This window comes from Schistocerca piceifrons, chromosome 2 (assembly GCF_021461385.2).
Source record: "Schistocerca piceifrons isolate TAMUIC-IGC-003096 chromosome 2, iqSchPice1.1, whole genome shotgun sequence".
NCBI lineage: Eukaryota > Metazoa > Arthropoda > Insecta > Orthoptera > Acrididae > Schistocerca > Schistocerca piceifrons.
The window spans coordinates 1,015,264,401-1,015,285,304 of record NC_060139.1 but is presented as its reverse complement, the minus strand read 5'-3'; the positions used below and the strand labels follow the sequence as shown (position 1 = coordinate 1,015,285,304).

General features: G+C 44.1%; 1 protein-coding gene across 2 annotated transcripts in view; it reads left to right on the top strand.

The window, feature by feature from the left end:
- Positions 1-9,117, top strand: part of LOC124777638 — an 85,322-nt gene extending 76,205 nt beyond the window's left edge. For both annotated transcript variants that reach the window (XM_047253113.1, XM_047253114.1), the window contains exon 3: positions 8,979-9,117. In XM_047253113.1, the coding sequence (XP_047109069.1) occupies positions 8,979-9,073 (95 nt within the window). In that variant the 3' untranslated portion in view covers positions 9,074-9,117. The remainder of the gene's footprint in view (positions 1-8,978) is intronic.
- The last annotated feature ends 11,787 nt before the right edge of the window (positions 9,118-20,904 follow it).

Here is a 20,904-nt window from a genome sequence, read left to right as displayed (position 1 = left end):
GTAAGTCCACGGTATTGGTGATAAGTTGAGAAAACCGTCCCGAAACACATGTGCTACAAAACGCCACTGTTTCCTGCGCATGTACCCCGACATCAATATTGGAAATGGTCACCATGCACACGTACACAGGCCGCACAAAGGGTTGGCATATTCTGGATCAGGTGGTCGAGCAACTGCTGGGGTATAGCCTCCCATTCTTGCACCATTGCCTGTCGGAGTTCCTGAAGTGCCGTAGGGGTTTGAAGACGTGCAGCGATACGTCGACCGAGAGTATCCCAGACATGCTGGATGGGGTTTAGGTCTGGAGAGCAGGCAGGCCACTCCATTCGCCTGATATCTTCTGTTTCAAGGTACTCCTCCACGATGGCAGCTCGGTGGGGCCGGCGTTATCATCCGTCACGAGGAAGGTGGGACCCATTGCACCCCTGAAAAGGCGGACATACTGGTGCAAAATGACGTCCCGATACATCTGACCTGTTACAGTTCCTCTGTCAAAGGCATGTAGGGGTATACGTGCACCAATCATAATCCCATCCCACACCATCAAACCGCGACCTCCATAAATGTCCCTTTCAAGGACATTAAGGGGTTGGTATCTGGTTCTTGGTTCAAGTCAGATGAAAATCCGGCGAGAATCACTGTTCAGACTATACCTGCACTCGTCCCTGAACATAACCTGGGACCACTGTTCCAATGACTATGTACTGTGTTCTTGACACCAGGCTTTACGGGCTCTCCTGCGACCAGGGGTCAGTGGAATGCACCTTGTAGGTCTCCGGGCCAATAAACCATGTCTGTTCAGTAGTCTGTAGACTGTGTGTCTGGAGACAACTGTTCCAGTGGCTGCGGTAAGGTCCCGAGCAAGGCTACCTGCAGTACTCGGTGGCCGTCTGCGGGCACTGATGGTGAGATATCGGTCTTCTTGCGGTGTTGTACACTGTGGACGTCCCTACTGTAGCGGCTGGACACGTTTTCTGTCTGCTTGACATAATCTTGAGATCACACTTTGTGGCACACAGAGGGCCCGTGCTGTATTTGACCAGCCTCCAGTCGCCCTAGTATTCTACCCCATAACGTCATCAATGTGTGTTCTTTGAGCCATTTTCAACACACAGTCACAACTAGCACGTCTGAAAACGTCTTCACACTAACTCGCTGCACCAACAAACCTCTGTGTTTGTGGACTGCTGCCAGCGCCACCGTGCGACGACTGCAGGTCAAATGCACTGCATGGTCATACCCCGAGGTGATTTAAACCCGCGAACAGCCCACCAGAGCGTTTTTTCACCATGCATCAGCATTATCCTTATGAGCATGAGTGTATTTTCCGTATGTTCGCCGCCCAGCCTTGCTGGGGTTACAGCAGAAGCGGCTTAGGGATGGTTGCGCCTACGCTCTTAAGCGGCGGTGGTGCCGCCAGCTATCGGCAGTGAGCTGAACGCCGTTCGACTCCTGGCCGCGAAATGCTGTGCGCCGTTATGCTGCAGAGGACATGGACAGGGACTGCCGATAGGTGGCACTAGGTGGGACTGTGGGTCGACCGAGAGGGATGCCGAAACAGTGAGCGCGTTCTGGTAAACACTTTGCCCGGGTGGTGCAGTGGTTAACGCAACTGCCCAGGAAGTTCTACATCTACATTTATACTCCGCAAGCCACCCAATGGTGTGTGGCGGAGGGCACTTTACGTGCCACTGTCATTACCTCCCTTTCCTGTTCCAGTCGCGTATGGTTCGCGGGAAGAACGACCGCCGGAAAGCCTCCGTGCGCGGTCGAATCTCTCTACTTTTACATTCGTGATCTCCTCGGGAGGTATAAGTAGGGAGAAGCAATATATTCGATACCTCATCCAGAAACGCACCCTCTCTGTGGTGTCACCGCCAGACACCACACTTGCTAGGTGGTAGCCTTTAAATCGGCCGCGGTCCGTTAGTATAAGTCGGACCCGCGTGTCGCCACTATCAGTGATTGCAGACCGAGCGCCGCCACACGGCAGGTATAGAGAGACTTCCTAGCACTCGCCCCAGTTGTACAGCCGACTTTGCTAGCGATGGTTCACAGACAAATTACGCTCTAGTTTGCCGAGACGATAGTTAGCATAGCCTTCAGCTACGTCATTTGCTACGACCTAGCAAGGCGCCATTATCAATTGCTATTTATCTTGTGATGCATGTACCGTCAGACCGATGTTCACCAATTATGGATTAAAGTTAAGTATTCCAGAAGCGCGTACTTTTTTTACTAGACTCAACTCCTTTAACTGTTCCAGACCTCACGCCAGCCTGCGTGAGTTTAAACGCGTGCCTTTCGGCTACCTCTTAGTGGCTTGGCTGTCTTGCCAAGTCACAACACTCTCGAAACCTGGACAGCAAGCTACACCGCGATGCAGAGCGCCTCTCTTGAAGAGTCTGCCACTTGAGTTTGCTAAACATCTCCGTAACGCTATCACGCTTACCAAATAACCCTGTGACGAAACGCGCCGCTCTTCTTTGGATCTTCTCTATCTCCTCCGTCAACCCGACCTGCTACGGATCCCACACTGATGAGCAATACTCAAGTATAGGTTGAACGAGTGTTTTGTAAGCCACCTGCTTTGTTGATGGACTACATTTTCTGAGGACTCTCCCAATGAATCTCAACCTGGGACCCGCCGTACCAACAATTAATTTTATATGATCATTCCACTTCAAATCGTTCCGCACGCATACTCCCAGATATTTTACAGAAGTAACTGCTACCAGTGTTTGTTCCGCTATCATATAATCATACAATAAAGGATCCTTCTTTCTATCTATTCGCAATACATTACATTTGTCTATGTTAAGGGTCAGTTGCCACTCCCTGCACCAAGTGCCTATCTGCTGAAGATCTTCCTGCATTTCACTACAATTTTCTAATGCTGCAACTTCTCTGTATACTACAGCATCACCCGCGAAAAGCCGCATGGAACTTCCGACACTATCTACTAGGTCATTTATATATATTGTGAAAAGCAATGGTCCCATAACGCTCCCCCGTGGCACGCCAGAGGGTACTTTAACGTATGTAGACGTCTCTCCATTGAGAACAACATGCTGTGCTCTGTTTGCTAAAAACTTTTCAATCCGGCCACACAACTGGTCTGATATTCCGTAGGCTCTTACTTTGTTTATCAGGCGACTGTGCGGAACTGTATCGAACGCCTTCCGAAAGTCAAGGAAAATGGCATCTACCTGGGAATCTGTACCTAATATTTTCTGGGTCTCATGAACAAATAAAGCGAGTTGGGTCTCACACGATCGCTGTTTCCGGAATCAATGTTGATTCCTACAGAGTAGGTTCTGGGTTTCCAGAAACGACATGATACGCGAGCAAGAAACATGTTCTAAAATTCTACAACAGATCGACGTCAGAGATATAGGTCTATAGTTTTGCGCATCTGCTCGACGACCTTTCTTGAAGACTGGGACTACCTGTGCTCTTTTCCAACCATTTGGAACCTTCCGTTCCTCTAGAGATTTGCGGTACACGGCTGTTAGAAGGGGGGCAAGTTCTTTCGCGTACACTGTCTAGAATCGAACTGGTATCCCGTCAGGTCCAGTGGACTTTCCTCTGTTGAGTGATTTCAGTTGCTTTTCTATTCCTTGGACACTCATTTCGATGTCAGCCATTTTTTCGTTTGTGCGAGGATTTAGCGAAGGAACTGCAATGCGGTCTTCCTCTGTGAAACAGCTTTGGAAAAAGGTGTTTAGTATTTCAGCTTTACGCGTGTAATCATCTGTTCGGATCTCGGTCCGGCGCACAGTTTCACTCTACGTCGCTGATTCCGCGGCAAAGTCCCAGAGCATCTGACACTAATAATCCCTCCCATTTCCTTTTTTTTCTCCCCCTCCTACTTCAATTTACATGTAATCTATCGCAGCTGCAGACTCCATAGTGCAGTGGGAGATCCCGGATTCGGATCCCAGTCCGGTACACATTTTCACTCGTCGCAACTGATTCCGTTTAAAGTCCCAATACATCTGACATCAGTAATCCTATCCCTTTCCATTTCTTTCTCCCTCGTCCTTCTTCAGTTTAAGAAATATGTTTCACATCTGCGGATGCTGCTTGTTGTCTGTTCTTTCGGACATTCGTAGAATGTGTTTGAGTTTCCAGCTCTCCTCACTTACTTACAGGTACTCCGTCTTCAGGCCGCGAGTGGCCTACCGGGACCATCGGACCGCCGTGTCATCCTCAGCGGAGGATGCGGATAGGAGGGGCGTGGGGTCAGCACACCGCTCTCTCGGTCGTTATGATGGTATTCTTGACCGAAGCCGCTACTATTCGGTCGAGTAGCTCCTCAATTGGCATCACGAGGCTGAGTGCATTACTTCACATCTGTTCACACCCTTTTTTGCATGGGTATTAGCTCTTCTTACCATGTACGTTTCTGGAGACTTAAAAACTCTTCTGTGGAAATGAACATGGGTTCCAGAAACAACGACTGTGGAAACTCAGCTCGCTCTGTCCGTCCATTACCCTCAGAAAGCAGCCAGCACCGAGGTTGATTCCGTGTTGCCTGACTTCCGGAAAGCGTTCGATACTATTCCGCACTGCTGCTTAACGAACAAAATAATATCATACGGATTAGCAGTCAGTCGTGTGACTGGATTGAAAATGTCCTAGGAAACAGCATGTCATTCTCAACGGAGGGAATCTTCCGACGTGAAAGTAACTTGGGGCGTACCCCAATGGAGCATTATAGGACTGTTACTTGTCACCATATGTATAAATGACTTAGTGGACAACGTCACAAGTTCCCTGAGGCTTTTGCGGGTGATGTTGAATACAGAGAAGTAACCACGATAGGAATTTGTACAGAAATGCAAAGAAGACCTGCAGAAGACCGAAGCTGCAGGGATTGGGATTTGTCCCTCTACATTAACAAACTTTACGTGTTGCGGATAAAAAGGAAGAAAGATGCATTGTCGATTAATTATACTTTTGCAGAACAGTCATTGGAAGCAGTCAAATCCATAAAATATCAAGTAGGTTGCTCATGGACCGATTTAATGCGGAACGACCACAAAAAACTAATCTCAGGTAATATAGACACCAGTCGATCTGGAATCAGTACCAGATTGATAGACGAAACAGAAAATACAAAGGAGAGCAGCGCGTTTGGTTACAGTTCATTTCGTAAGCGCGAAAGCGTCGCAGAGATGATCAGCCAACTCCAGAGGCAGAAGCCGCAAGAGAGGCGTATTGCGTCACAGTATTGTTTATTTTTAACGTTACAAGAGCTTACTTTTCTGGAAAAGTCAACCAATATCTTCCTGATTACTTCTCGAGAAAAGACCATGAATGTAAAATCAGAGATCTGAGTTTATTCGGAGACTTCCCAACAACTGTTCTTCCCACAAGCCATTCGCAACTGTACCAAGAAAGGTGAGAAATAGCTTTGGTACGCTAAGTACCATCTGCCACACGCAGTAACATGGCTTACGGAGTGCAGATGTAAACGTAAAAGTTTCTCAAATTTGTGTAAGTGTACTTCCTCTACCAACCAGACAAGCACTTCCGTCTGTGACAGCATTCTACAATTCGTGCTTTCACACTGTTCCAGCACCTTATTTCGTCACCGCATCCGTGTTACGTGTGTTTCCGACGGCGGAAGAGGCGTAATGGATAAGTTATTGGACTGTTTTCGTGAGAAGCAAGATTCAAATCCCCGTCCAACCCACCAGATTTAGGTTTTCAATGGTTTCCCAATGTTGAGTGAAGCGAATTCCAGTACGGTTCTTGTGAAACAGTACAAGACCTTTCCTTCCACGTGTACGTCCACTCGGAGCGTATATCTTTTCTATAATGACATCGCCGACGACTGCCTCATTTTTGGAAGTAAACTGAAGCGAATCTCTCGGAACTGGGGTCCTGGTAAGGGGGGGGGGGGTAGTTTCTTTGACCACCAATCCGAAGTTTCTGTATCTCAGCCATTGCTTAGATTTCGAAGAAAAATCATCAGCTATTGCAGCCGAGGACTACCGGAGTAAGAAGTCACTCTCATTCTACCAGCAACCTTGTCAGAACAGGGCTGAGGGGCGAATAGGGATTCGGGATCCCCTTTTCAGGTGCTTTTGACTGATTGTGTGGTGCGATCTTGGGGTCTGAGGATTCCATAAACTACTCGCCAAAAATCCTAGAGCATTCGCTGATTACACCCACAGTTTTTTTATAGTATTGCCGCCGTCACTCTCTTCTAAACCGTGGACTCTAGGTGCTGTTACTCCCATCTGTTGTAAGTAAACATTTTTAATTGTCTGTACCACTTTATGGCCTCGCATATGTTCGATTTCACATTGCACGAAACCTTCTAAATTGAGTAGCTAATCGTCTGCTTTGTTCGTTACCGAATTTATTAAACACTGTTCTTCACAACCAGCATTTATCGCTTCCTACCAGTTAAGCGTTGCAGTATGAATGATCGTCCTTTTGTCTTGGCACTTCGAAATCTGTCTTTTCCTTTGATCTGATAAGTTCTTCGCTACGCTACGTTCTTTCGTTATCTTCAAAAGGTCGCCCCTGTCTTTCAGTCGCTTTCTGCTACTACTCAAACATATATGCCTGAATACGTCAATTCACAAAACTTGGTGACATGCCCAAAAGGCAATTATAAATCTGTTCACTACTGAAACCCGAAGTTTACGAGATTAATTTTAATATCTGAGACATCTGAATCCATACAATTCTTGGGTGCTTTTTTTTAGCTGCAGTGACCAATATTACCATAAATTAGTGATTTGAAAACACATAAATGGCACTGGAAACCAATTATATTGTTCGGCTTTCTCATTCTCACAAGAGAAGTAGTTTGAAATACGGAGATGTACCTGTTCTGTTACGCATCAAGATCATTTCTCTGTAAACTTGTATCTGAGAGCAATAGATGTTCGAAGATTATCGGGTCTGAAGTCTACAGAAATACGAGTTACTTAAGAACAATAGCAGACAATTATGGCCAGCAGACTCACAAGAGTCGTACATGGCATATTATTTGGAAAAAAGTGAAGATTTGTTTGAAACAAGATGTGTTTACACACAAATTACGTATGACTCATATTTTCCAAAACGGAAGATGCTGTTTTATCGTATGTTTTTCCCTTATTCGTCATGGAAATGCAAATGCGGAGTTTCAGTGAAGTGTTTATAACGCAGCGGAGTGGAACACTATGCACCCTTGACAAGGAAAACATGTGGTATTGCCATATCATTTTTGGTGTATAAGCACAGAGGTACTCCAATATCAAAAGCCTCAGTGAGTACATCATCGACCACTTGTACATTTCGGTAACGAATAAGGGAAGAACGTACAACAAAACAGCAACTTCTGTTTAGGGAAATATAATTCCGACAGTACTTCTTATTAACGTACCCTATATTATATCGAGCAAATGTTCAGCTTTGTGCCAAATAATACCTCATGTATGACTCTGTAGAATCTGCTGGTCATAATTGTTTGCAACATGGTACACTTTATTCAGGAGCTTGGGTTTGTGTAATCTGTGGATTCGTTGACCTTCAAACCTGGTTTGTACACAGCTGTAGAGTTTAAAAAAGTAAATTACCTTGATTGTTAGTGGAACAGATATTTTAAAATCAGTTGTATTGTGTTTTCGCCATTCGATCTGATGTACTTCCTTTGTCAGACAGTTGTCCGCACTTACATGTGGAACGCCATGGTATATAGCACTCCGTCTTCAGGCCAGAAGTCGTCCATCGGGACCATTCAACCGCCGTGTCATCCTCAGTGGAGGATGTGGATAGGAGGGGCGTGTGGTCAGCACACCGCTCTCCCAGTCGTTATGATGGTTTTCTTTGACCGGAGCCGCTGCTAATCGGTCGAGTAGCTCCTCAATTTGTATCATGAGGCTGAGTGCACACCGAAAAATGGCAACAGCGCATGACCACTGGTTGGTCACCCATCCAAGTGCCGGCCACTCCCGACAGCGCTTAACTTCGGTGATCCCACGGGAACCGGATTATCCACTGCGGCAAGGCCGTTGCCACAGGGTTTATAGGGTGCATCATAATTAATGGTGTAAACGCATACAGTTGAAAGTACACGATACTAGAAGCAAAAAAATTCTGAGTAAACATAGGGTCGAAAATTCATTCCTTAAGAGCTACGAGCAATTTTTTCATCTTCGATGCTGTGAAACATCTCTCTTCTACTGCAAGCTCTTTGCTTTCCATACTTTGGGAAGTGTCAGTATGGACCAAAACAAGAAAAAAAGTCCAGTAGACATGTGCTCTAAAATGCATACCTTAAAACTTAAAATTTATTAGCATTTGTTCATTAGAAGAGCTGTGTTTCAAAGTAGCGAAGATGAAAAAGTGCTCATAGCTCTTAAAGTATGCTGCTTCGACCGTGTGTTTACGGAGACTTACTTGCTTCTAGTATTGTGTACTTTCAACTGTATGCATTTACGCCACTAATTATGATACACCCTGTATATGAGAATTAATTATCCTACAAAAATGTTAATTTCCTGGGTGATTTGCTTTGAAAACAAACAAAGGGGGGGGGGGGAGGGAATCACGATTGGTACTTCGAATATATTGTCAAATATTCAGATGTGTGTGAAATCTTATGGGACTTAACTGCTAAGGTCATCAGTCCCTAAGCTTACACACTACGTAACCTAAATTATCCTAAGGACAAACACACACACCCATGCCCGAGGGAGGACTTGAACCTCCGCTGGGACCGAATATATTGCCAGATTTGCATCTTCGAATCACCGGTTTCCAAATGTTTACAGCAGTTTACAGCTGAAAACTTCTCTGAAGGACACATTCTTTTTAAATGTGGTGTGGCACTTGACATTACACAATTCTGCTGCTGGTTTAGCCAGCCTAGTTTTGAAAAAATTTCAATTGGTTTAGTATGAGCATTCCTTTTGTTTACACCCTTTGTTGTAGTTGATGTAATATAATTATTCACCTTTCTTTTCTTACAGTGTTCCTCGCGTATAAGATCTTCCAGCGTGAAGTGGAGAAGGAAAGGAGGCGAGAGGAAAAGAAGAAATTGAAACAGGAAAAGAAAAAGAAGTGATGTAAACTTTATAATAAAGTTTTGCCTCACATACTTTTAACTAATGGAAATTCATTTCTTGTCCTGGCCTTGACCACTTTGTAGAGTAACACCTTTTTTAATGCTTGCGCGTTACGTTTCTGAGATGCAGCAAACTATTCGCCAAAATGTGTCTCGATAAACGGTTCGAAATCTCAGCTAGGTGGTATCCTTGTTAAACCAGTGTGAGGTTCGATACAGGTCTGGTTCATCTTCTTGACTGCAGATCTAGGTACCACCTCTCACGCTATACGTACTACTCAGTTTCAGTGTCTCATTTTGTTTGTATTTCTTTTTATTTAAGGAACTGCAATCTGTACTTTCAGGCCTAAAAAGTAGGAGAACCTGAGATTAAGATAAACATCTTAGAGTCGAAACTGAAGCTCAGTAAGTCTGAGGGGAGTGGAAATGTGACAATCGGCACAAAGTGACAATTGAAGAGCATGTATACCTCCGTGAGCTAGTGAACAATAGCTAAAATTTGCTGTTGTATAAAACTGGGATAAACGTCGTTTGGAAAAAAAATTGATTGTCTTGGAGTCAAAACGTCAGTGGACTTGAACGAAAGACTTTTAGACCATTTGTTACATTCCTGTTTGACTTTTACCCGCGCTAGTGAATTTGCGAAGAGGAAATTGAGAACCGCATAGAGAATCGCGGAAACGTCAATGCTAGACTTCATTGGAAGAGTGTTCAAGAGAGATAACGATATTCCTGTTACTAATGTCAGGTAAAACAACAAGACATTGAATTGGGTAGTATGTGTACAATACAAAATGATGGAAGATTTACAACAGCTCTGCCATGATGAGCTCTAAGTATTTTTTTTTTAAAAAAAGGCTGCTTACTTCACATCGCACACCATAGTTAAGAGGGATCAAGATGAATATGTTAGAACCTTTTGCGCAGAGCATGTGGAAAACGTTAGGCGCTCTTCCCTCCATACGGACAATGGTCCTGACATTGGTCCTGGAGCCCAATTCAAACTGTGAGATTTTTTGTCTTGTTACACCTTTACTCTGGTAACGTTTAAAAGCGGATACGACTGTAACGATTTATACAGATAAGGAGCTAACATGTACATTTTGCTTACGAAACGGGCAAAGAATATAGTTTTGACCGTGTGACGCCGCGTCACTACCACAACTTTGTCTCATACTAGGTGACTGCATATCGTCAGTTTGACCAATATCCGGAATTCTTTTCATTTGAGGAAGAATATTGTAAGGAAATGAAAATTATTTATGACAGACACCTTTAGATATTGTTATACAATTCACAAGCTGCGACATCGTCGCGAAAAGACAGTGACCCGTATATGTAATAAGTTTACTTTAATTTACGTCTATGGTCACAAACTGATTTTCGTCGTCTCTCAGGCAACCAACGATGCAGTTTAAACAAGCACTCAACAAAATCGGTGACTCATTGTTTCTTATGCTAGCAGTCAAGTATCATGTATCATTCAATTAATGTTAGTTGTTTCACATAAAACTCGTTCAAATCGTTTGTTGTCACCAATGCTATACAGTGGTAGGCCAGTAATAAAAGTCATAACTAATTTCATAATAATGATTTTGATTCTAAAATGGGGGAGAAGACATCAAATGTTCAAATGTGTGTGAAATCTTATGGGACTTAATTGCTAAGGTCATCAGTCCCTAAGCTTACACACTACTTAACCTAAATTATCTTAAGGACAAACACACACACCCGTGCCCGAGGGAGGACTCGAACCTCCACCGGGATCAGCCACACAGTCCATGACTGCAGCGCCCCAGACCGCTCGGCTAATCCCGCGCGGCGAGAAGACGTCGAACACAATTTTACATACACACAATACAGTGAATATTTGCTATATTATCTCATTATCCGATCATAATCGCCACAGGAAATGTTGTACAGCCATTAGGTGTCTTTTTGCAGTGGCCTGCGGTCGACCAGCTGGCTCCTGTGTTCGGCGACGCATTAACACGCGGCGCGCCAAGTACAGCTTTCAGCACTTAGCAGAACTCCCCGACGTACCTGTATCAAGTAAAAACAAATAGAACACTTTGTAATTTGCATTAAACAAACATATCTTTATAATAAACTCATTAGATCAATTATAGACAGTATGGCGCACTGTGCAAGCGTTCCCTGTGGTACTGTGCAACTTCTGTATCACTACATTTTTGTATTAACCTGAATCACACAACAAGTTAAGAACAGAGAGAAAGACCACCAGTCAGAACGTTTTTCGGGAGAATAGAGTGTTAGAACAAATGCTAGAGAAGGTTTCATTACCAGAAAACTTTTACCAAAGAAGAATCACCAAACCGCCGTATGTTTTCAGAAATTGTTATTTTATTTAGAAGATCAGTTTCTGCATGGCATGAATGCCATCTTCAGGCCCCTATGCACTCCATGTATAGACAATCAGATACATCGATCCATGCATAACTGGAGCCATCAGTATCCGTTGTCAAGTCTTTGAAGTATACATTCCACAAAAAAATTCACTGAATCCAGGTAGTGATGGCTCCAGTCACGCATCCATAGATTTACCTGATTTTCTATACATGATATGCGTAGTGGCCTGAAGATGGCATTCACGAGATGCCGACACTGGTCGTCTAAATAAAATATTATCTTCTGAAAACATACGGCTGTTTGGTAATTTTTCTTTGGTAAATATCTGACCAGCCGCTGTCTCGTATTCACGATGGTTCAACAGAGATTATCAGAAAGTGGCGAACGATTAGCAGAGTGAGTGGAATGCAACATGAAGTTTGGGGAGCCATCACGGGGCGGCGACCTGTCGGAGCAGCTGAATTAAGGTCACGCAAAGCAGCTGCGCACACACATGCCGACTCGCCACGCTGTCTTCTTTGACAGTCAAACACAAACTAAGCGTATTCCGTCTCGTAACACCGTGGGCTAGAACAGCTGTGCACGTGTTAGTGTCGGAGATAAAAATGGTTGCCGTTTCTTATGCTGTATATACAGGGAAGGAAGCCAGTAACACCTTTAAAAACTGGGCACGTAAAGCCAAAGACTTTCTGGTAGGGCTTTTTTGTCCGCTGGGATAAGTGTAGCGATGTTTCAGAATTCCATTTTTATACCTTACGATGGTTATTTGTTTTAATTTCACACAATTAAATACCTCGGAAACGAAGCATCATACGAAAAAAATGTTTTAAGTGAAGTATTAATATTACACTACCGGTCATTAAAATTGCTACACCAAGAAGACATGTGATTACATTTTCACGCAATTTGGGTTCATAGATCCTGAGAAATCAGTACCCAGAACAACCACCTCTCGCCGTAATAACGGACTTGTTACGCCTGGGCATTGAGTCAAAACAGAGCTTGGATGGCGTGTACAGGTACAGCTGCCCATGCAACATCCACACGATACCACAGTTCATCAAGAGTAGTGGCTGGCGTATTGTGACGAGCCAGTTGCTCGGCCACCATTGACCAGACATTTCCAATTGGTGAGAGATCTGGAGAATGTGCTGGCCAGGGCAGCAGTCGAACATTTTCTGTATCCAGAAAGGCCCGTACAGGACCTGCAACATGCGGTCGTGCATTATCCTGCTGAAATGTAGGGTTTCGCTGGGATCGAATGAAGGGTAGAGCCACGGGTCGTAACACATCTGAAACGTAAGTGCCGTCAGTGCGAACAAGAGGTGACCTAGACGTGTAACCAGTGGCACCCCATACCATCACGCCGGTTGACACGCCAGTATGGCGATGACGAACACACGCTTCCAATGTGCGCTCACCGCGATGTCGCCAAACACGGATGCGACCGTCATGATGCTGTAAACAGAACCTGGATTCATCCGAAAAAAATGGCGTTTTGCCATTTGTGCACCCAGGTTCGTCGTTGAGTACACCATCGCAGGCGCTCCTGTCTATGATGCAGCGTCAAGGGCAACCGCAGCCATTGTCTCTGAGCTGATAATCCATGCTGCTGCAAACGTCGTCGAACTGTTCGTGCAGTTGGTTGTTGTCTTGCAAACGACCCCATCTGTTGACTCAGGGATCGAGACGTGGCTGCACTATCCGTTACAGTCATGCGGATAAGATGTCTGTCATCTCGATTGCTAGAGATACGAGGCCGTTGGGATCCAGCACGGCGTTCCGTATTACCCTCCTGAACCCACCGATACCATATTTTGCTAACAGTCTTTGGATCTCGACCAACGCGAGCAGCAATGCCGCGATACGATAAACCGCAATCGCGATAGGCTACAATCCGACCTTTATCAAAGTCGGAAACGTGATGGTACGCATTTCTCCTCCTTACAAGAGGCATCACAACAACGTTTAACCAGGCAACGCCGGTCAACTGCTATTTGTGTATGAGGAATCGCTTGGAAAATTTGCTCATGTCAGCACGTTGTAGGTGTCGCCACCGGCGCCAAGATTGTGTGAATGCTCTGAAAAGCTAATCATTTGCATATTACAGCATCTTCTTCCTGTCGGTTACATTTCGCGTCTGTAGCGCGTCATCTCCGTGGTGTAGCAATTTTAATGGCCAGTAGTGTAGTAAATGGGACACATGCCTGTGCTACAAATGGCCACCTCCTAACCACCCCTCCTGCATGGGCGGGATCAGGTTTATATTTTCAAGTAGGAAACTCCAATTTTTATTACATATTCGGATTCTATGCCAAAAAATACGTAGGGTTTACTCAAACCATTGTTTCCCAATCATGGGAGATGGCGCTGTAGTAGACAAATATCAGGTGTGACTGTTTTTGAATTAAGAACCGGCTCATCTGATTCTACATTCCATGTACAATGTAAAAGTAAACCTCTGTGTTCTAACGGTCGAAGCTGATGTACAAAATTTGCTTTAGTGTTGCAGATTTTATTGTGCGGTATAATATGGTTAGCCCTTTCAACGTCGAGTTGAAAACTACATTTAGCGTGATCCAGGAACAAAGACGTGGATGCAATAACTTCTGCTCCCATCAGGATGCTCGATTTCGATGAGTCGCCTTCCCCCTCACCATTGGGGTGCTTGATTTCGGTGAGCATCCATGGCAGGCGTGTCTGTCAGTATCACTTCAAGGACATTTTACCTTATTACAATGGTTATGGCCTGTATTCTGCTGGTAGCCAAGTAGTTCCAGAATGAGATTTTCACTCTGCAGCGGAGTGTGCGCTGATATGAAACTTCCTGGCAGATTAAAACTGTGTGCCCGACCGAGACTCGAACTCGGGACCTTTGCCTTTCGCGGGCAAGTGCTCTTCCAACTGAGCTACCGAAGCACGACTCACGCCCGGTACTCACAGCTTTACTTCTGGCAGTAACTCGTCTCCCACCTTCCAAACTTTACAGAAGCTCTCCTGCGAACCTTGCAGAAGCCGTGTCTCCGCAATATCCTTTCTTTCAGGAGTGCTAGTTCTGCAAGGTTCGCAGGTGAGCTTCTGTAAAGTTTGGAAGGTGGGAGACGAGATACTGGCAGAAGTAAAGCTGTGAGTACCGGGCGTGAATCGTGCTTCGGTAGCTCAGTTGGTAGAGCACTTGCCCGCGAAAGGCAAAGGTCCCGAGTTCGAGTCTCGGTCGCGCATACAGTTTTAATCTGCCAGGAAGTTTCATATCAGCGCACACTCCGCTGCAGAGTGAAAATATCATTGTGGAAACATCCCCCAGGCTGTGGCTAAGCCATGTCTCCGCAATATCCTTTCTTTCAGGAGTGCTAGTTCTGCAAGGTTCCCAGGAGAGCTTCTGTAAAGTTTGGAAGGTGGGAGACCAGATACTGGCAGAAGTAAAGCTGTGAGTACCGGGCGTGAGTCGTGCTTCGGTAGCTCAGTTGGTAGAGGACTTTCCCGCGAAAGGTAAAGGTCCCAAGTTCGAGTCTCGATCGGGCACCCAGTTTTAATCTGCCAGGAAGTTTCAGCCAAGTAGTTGCCAGCGCAAGGGTTATGATGGTTAGATCAGTGATGGGAACAACCGAATGAAAACAAACGATTCATTCAGTTGTTGGAAAACAACCAACTAATTCGGTTGTAATTTTACTTATCGGCTGAATTATTCCTTCATCTTTTGAGTGAAACCAATCTGTGGGAACAACCGAATGGAAACGTTGAGTCAGTTGGTTGTAGTTTTACGTTTTGGTCGAATTATTATTCATTTTTCTTCGTGTAAAAGCAGTGTGTAGGAGCAATCAAATAAGTCGTTCGACAGTTTGGTAGCTTTGCGCATTGTCTGAATTATTCATTCTTTTTTTTTCAAGTGAGCACGGTAGTTTTTCTGTTGGCTGAACCATGCAGTCATTGTCTCAGATGAAACCAGTTTTTAGTGCTTTAGCTGACTGATATTCATTCTTCTGAGTCATACCAGCCTGCATTACTTCCACCAGTTGAATTAAAGCAGTGCTACGTTGTACTGTCAGACGGTAGTCCTACCCCCATGGGTAAGTGAAGACATATCTCAGAGGGTATGCTAAAGTTAAAACAAGCATTATACATGTTCATTTAGTTATGTGCTGAATGGAATATTTTTTCTTTTCATCATTTAAAACTGATTCATATATTGTTGTGGATTAAGTTGCTCCAGGTGCCATTAACAAATAACTAATTAAGCTGACGTATCGCTTGGGTAGGCCTGCCATCACTTAAATTGCCGACACCACACAAAAAGCTTCAAAAACTCTGAACATCTCACATCAAGTACTCTCCGCCATACATCGGGTGTTACAAAAAGGTACGGCCAAAATTTCAGGAAACATTCCTCACACACAAAGAAAGACAATATGTTATGTGGACATGTGTCCGGAAACGCTTACTTTCCATGTTTGAGCTCATTTTATTACGTCTCTTCAAATCACATTAATCATGGAATGGAAACACACAGCAACAGAACGTACCAGCGTGACTTCAAACACTTTGTTACAGGAAATGTTCAAAATGTCCCCCGTTAGCGAGGATACATGCATCCACCCTCCGTCGCATGGAATCCCTGATGCGCTGATGCAGCCCTGGAGAATGCCGTATTGTATGACAGCCGTCCACAATACGAGCACGAAGAGTCTCTACATTTCGTACCGGGGTTGCGTAGACAAGAGCTTTCAAATGCCTCCATAAATGAAAGTCAAGAGGGTTGAGGTCAGGAGAGCGTGGAGGCCATGGAATTGGTCCGCCTCTACCAATCCATTGGTCACCGAATCTGTTGTTGAGAAGCGTACGAACACTTCGACTGAAATGTGCAGGAGCTCCATCGTGCATGAACTACATGTTGTGTCGTACTTGTAAACGCACATGTTCTAGCAGCACAGGTAGAGTAACCCGTATGCAATCATGATAACGTGCTCCCAATCAAGACATCACCAACAATGCCTGCCCAAACGTTCACAGAAAATCTGTGTTGATGACGTGATTGCACAATTGCGTGCGGATTCTCGTCAGCCCACACATGTTGATTGTGAATCGAGGAAGTACAGTACATACTGTCGAAACTAAAATGAGCTCTAACATGGAAATTAAGCGTTTCCGGACACATGTCCACATAACATCTTTTCTTTATATATACAGGGTGATTCAAAAAGAATACCACAACTTTAGGAATTTAAAACTCTGCAACGACAAAAGGCAGAGCTAAGCACTATCTGTCGGCGAATTAAGGGAGCTATAAAGTTTCATTTAGTTGTACATTTGTTCGCCATTTCAGCCAATAAAGTTTTTGGTCCCTTTTTCTTCGAAGGTGCTACTGTAACTGGACTACAGTATCTGGAGATGTTAGAGAATTGGCTGTTCCCTCAGCTCAGCTATGTAGAAGCCACGCCCCCAAACCGATACTACATGCAGCTTACGGACGTTCCAAGGCGCAGCCTAAACACTACTAACCGTTCGGAAAACATCTATCGATACAAAGAATTCCAATAACGTTGACCGTCGTAATTTTAATCGGAATGGGAAATATGCGAAATTCGTCCTGATAATTTAAATTATGTAATACGTTCTTTCGAAATTTACTTTAACATATATTTTGGGGCGGCTCCGCCTCAGAGCCTTTAATTACGAGCCGCGCCTGCTCTAGTGATATTATTTGTACTGGCCGGCCACTGTGGTCGAGTGGTTCTAGGCGCTTCAGTCCGGGACCACGCGGCTGCTACGGTCGCAGGTTCGAATTCTGCCTCGGGCATGAATGTGTGTGATGACCTTAGGTTAGTTAGGTTTATGTGGTTCTAAGTCTAGGGGAGTCATGACCTCAGAAGTTTAACCCCATAGTGCTTAGAGCCATTTTAACCATTATTTGTACTGTACAATCACATTTCCAACACTCAAGTTTGAACATCAGTATCAACCGTCAGAACACGAAAGTTTGTTTAACATCGCACATGAAATGTAGAATCAGATGCATCGGTTCTTAAGTGCAAAAATAGTCACACTTGATATTTGTCAATTACAGCGTCATCTGCCACGAATGGGAAGTAATGGTGCAAGTAAACATTACGTATTTTTTTTCGTAGATTTCGAATATGCAATAAATAAGGTGTTTTCCCATTTGAACATGTCCCCTTTATTAATATTTAACTTGTTCACCTACTTCATTTATTCGTACGATATTTAGTTGTCTGAAGTTAGAAAAAAACATCCTATTTATATCTTCACTAAAACTGCATTGAATCAAAATTACTGATATGTTCTTCAGTACCACTGCAAACTTCGCAAATTCCATTTACTTAGAAACAGTCATATCCAAGACTTACGTGTGCAACGATTACAGAGCATCTATGGAACTTATTAGAGTCAACTCACCGAACTCAGTGCCAAGAAGGCGTCGAAAGGTGAGTGTGTAAAACTTACCAGTAGGACTCTGACCAGCTGTAACAGTAAATGATTACATTATTTTACTTTAAGTTTATTTTTTTTAAATTAAATCTGTCGCTTTACTTACATACAATACTGCTAGGACACAGAATATTATTTACAGTTTATTTATTTGCTATGTTTTGTTCTGATGCTAATTGGGCTCGACTTTCTCCGCGAAGTTCAAAGGCATTTTCCAGTGTAATTATTGAAAGTGTTGCACAGAAGTGTTCTAACTGAGCTGGCCTAACCAGATGGATGCAACGAGTTTCGCATTGTGACGAGCGTAGTCGTATAATGAGGTGATCCTGCACTGATAACCTAACTGCCAACGTGCTACTCCCCCTCCTGTTTTTTCTACGCAGATTTGGCAAATTTCATGACTTTTTAAGGATGTGTAATGAAAATGAAGCATTACTGAAAAATACTACTTAACTGAACTAAGTTGATGAAACAACTTGCAAGCAAAAAATTAATTGTATCTTTTTAGTAAGTAAATTACAAGCTCTATAAAGTTTCTAAAAGAATTGAAAACGAAGCAAAGTCGATATCTTATTATTTATGACAGCTACTCTATGATGAACAACGGAGAACAGATTCCATTCGCTCTTCAAAGGGCTGTAATTAAGAATGAGAAAATATGTTTTCCAGGAATTGTGTTTCCATAGTAATGTTACATTGAATTTCCTTGCTTTGAGCGAAGGAGACTCATTCATTATTACATTTAGCACATGTCTGTTTTCCTGTCGACAAGATAAAATTTGACAGTCTACTTTTACGCACTCGATTTTAAGTAATTTATCTATAGTCTTTAATTTCCCGAAATTGCGTTCTCCAGATTCTGGAGTCACTGGCATTGTCACTGATGTGTCGACAGAAGTGCCGACGCAGCGTGAGTTGAGGGGACCGCAATGCACGCTATAAACACACGAAGGATGGCGTGAGGTCTGAAACAGGATACGTAATGAATGCTATAAAGAAAAGTACTTAGCTTTTGGAATACTTAACTTTAATCCATCCTTGTAGTATACATCGTTCTTGATGAGACATGCTTAATACGATAAGCATCAATTGCTATGTAAGGCTAATGGCGCCTCGCTAGGTCGTAGCCATGGACTTAGCTGAAGGCTATTCTAACTATCTGCTCGGCAAAGGAGCGAGGCTTCGTCAGTTTAGTCGCTAGCAAAGTCGTCCGCACAACTGGGGCGAGTGCTATTCCGTATCTCGAGACCTGCCTTGTGGTGGCGCTCGGTCTGCGATCACACAGTGGCGACACGCGGGTCCGACATGTACTAATGGACCGCGGCCGATTTAAAACTACCACCTAGCAAGTGTGGTGTCTGGCGGTGACACCACAGTCACAAATACCTTCAACGCTATTTAGATAAGCATATCTTAAACCACAGTTTGAGAAAACATTCAGAGGATCCAAATGGGAAGCCGTCAACACGCTTCATCATCTCTTTGACCTGGAACGTGAAAGCAGCTGTTTCATTAACAGTTCCCTTGTTTTTCTCCTATATTTGGCATCAAAATTAGCTGCAAATGTTTCAGGATAAGATAAGACAAAGAGCTTCATTCGCGCAAGAACAACAACAAAATACCTATAATATATGGCCTCTTTCCAACGGTCTTATGACACGAGATGCAATTGGAGAATCATTCCGTTGTTTACACGATCGTACAACCTAGATGACCAGAGTATAGCTTGCAACATACCGGGTAAATGGCGTAAATCAATAAACACTTGCAGAGCTTATGAAACTCCAGTGACGGGAACCAACGTTAAGAGGCAAGTGCGTAACTTAAAATTAGCAGATGGCTTGTCTGCTGAGGGAAGCGGGTCCACCGTTGCATTTAATTTACCCCCCCGCTCCCCTCTCCCCAATGACCACGTTATAAGCTTATTAAGCGCCCAGTGAATTATGAAAGCAAACTTGATTTAATGATAACAGTTCACATTCGAAGATTCATCAACACGATATTATTCCAAGTACAAACTGAATTGGTCACGTGTCTGCCAGTGCATGGAAGCAGTTTCCTGACAAATTTCATATATGCGAATCCAAAAAAAACGTTGCTTGGTGTTCAAAACACAGTTGGTTACTGGTGTTTCAAAAGCACTGAAATATTCACTGAAGAAGTTGTATCCTGCCTAGCTGTCAAATATGGGGTGTCTCGGGTCGCTAGACAATTCAAGCAAACCGTATTAATGAATTTTATTACAAAAGGAAATGATTACAATACTTAACTATAAGTTAAACAGATGTGTCGCAAGGAAAGGGCTACAGAAAAAACAAGAAATCTCTTCAGTATAGACAGTGCAACATAGAAGCGAACTGAATAGTCTTGATGCTGTAGATCTGGTAGTCTAGAATTGGGCCGTGACCAGGTGGCGCAGCGCTTATGTACTTTTCCTGTAGAGGGCGCTGCCTTCGCGTTGTCATCCTGGAGAGGGGTCGGTCAGCGTGCAATTGGTTGACGTTGTCTCACAGCCCTTTCTGCTCTAATGTTCCTGCCTGGCGTGCCGGCGCTTGACTTCACGCCGGAAAAGAAGTTCCCAAAGAAACTAGTAGACCTGTCTTATATCGTGTAGTGCCCCTGCAAGCACGCAGAAGTGCTGCGACACAACCTGGCCTGGAGTCGACTAATATCTGAAATAGTGCTGGACACCATGAATCCTGCAGCGCTGTCCATAAATCCGTAACAGTAGGGGGGAGGGGGGGGAGATCTCTTCTGAACAATACGTTGCAAGGCATCCCAGATACGCTCAATAATGTTTATGTCTGGGGAGTTTGGTGGCCAGTGGAAGTGTTTAAACTCAGAAGAGTGTTCCTGGAACCACTCTGTAGCAATTCTGGACATGTGGGGTGTCACATTGTCCTGCTGGAATTGCCCAAGTCCGTCGGAATGCACAATGGACACGAATGGATGCAGGTGATTAGACAGGATTCTTACACGCATGTCACCTGTCCGAGTCGTGTCTAGACGTATCAGGG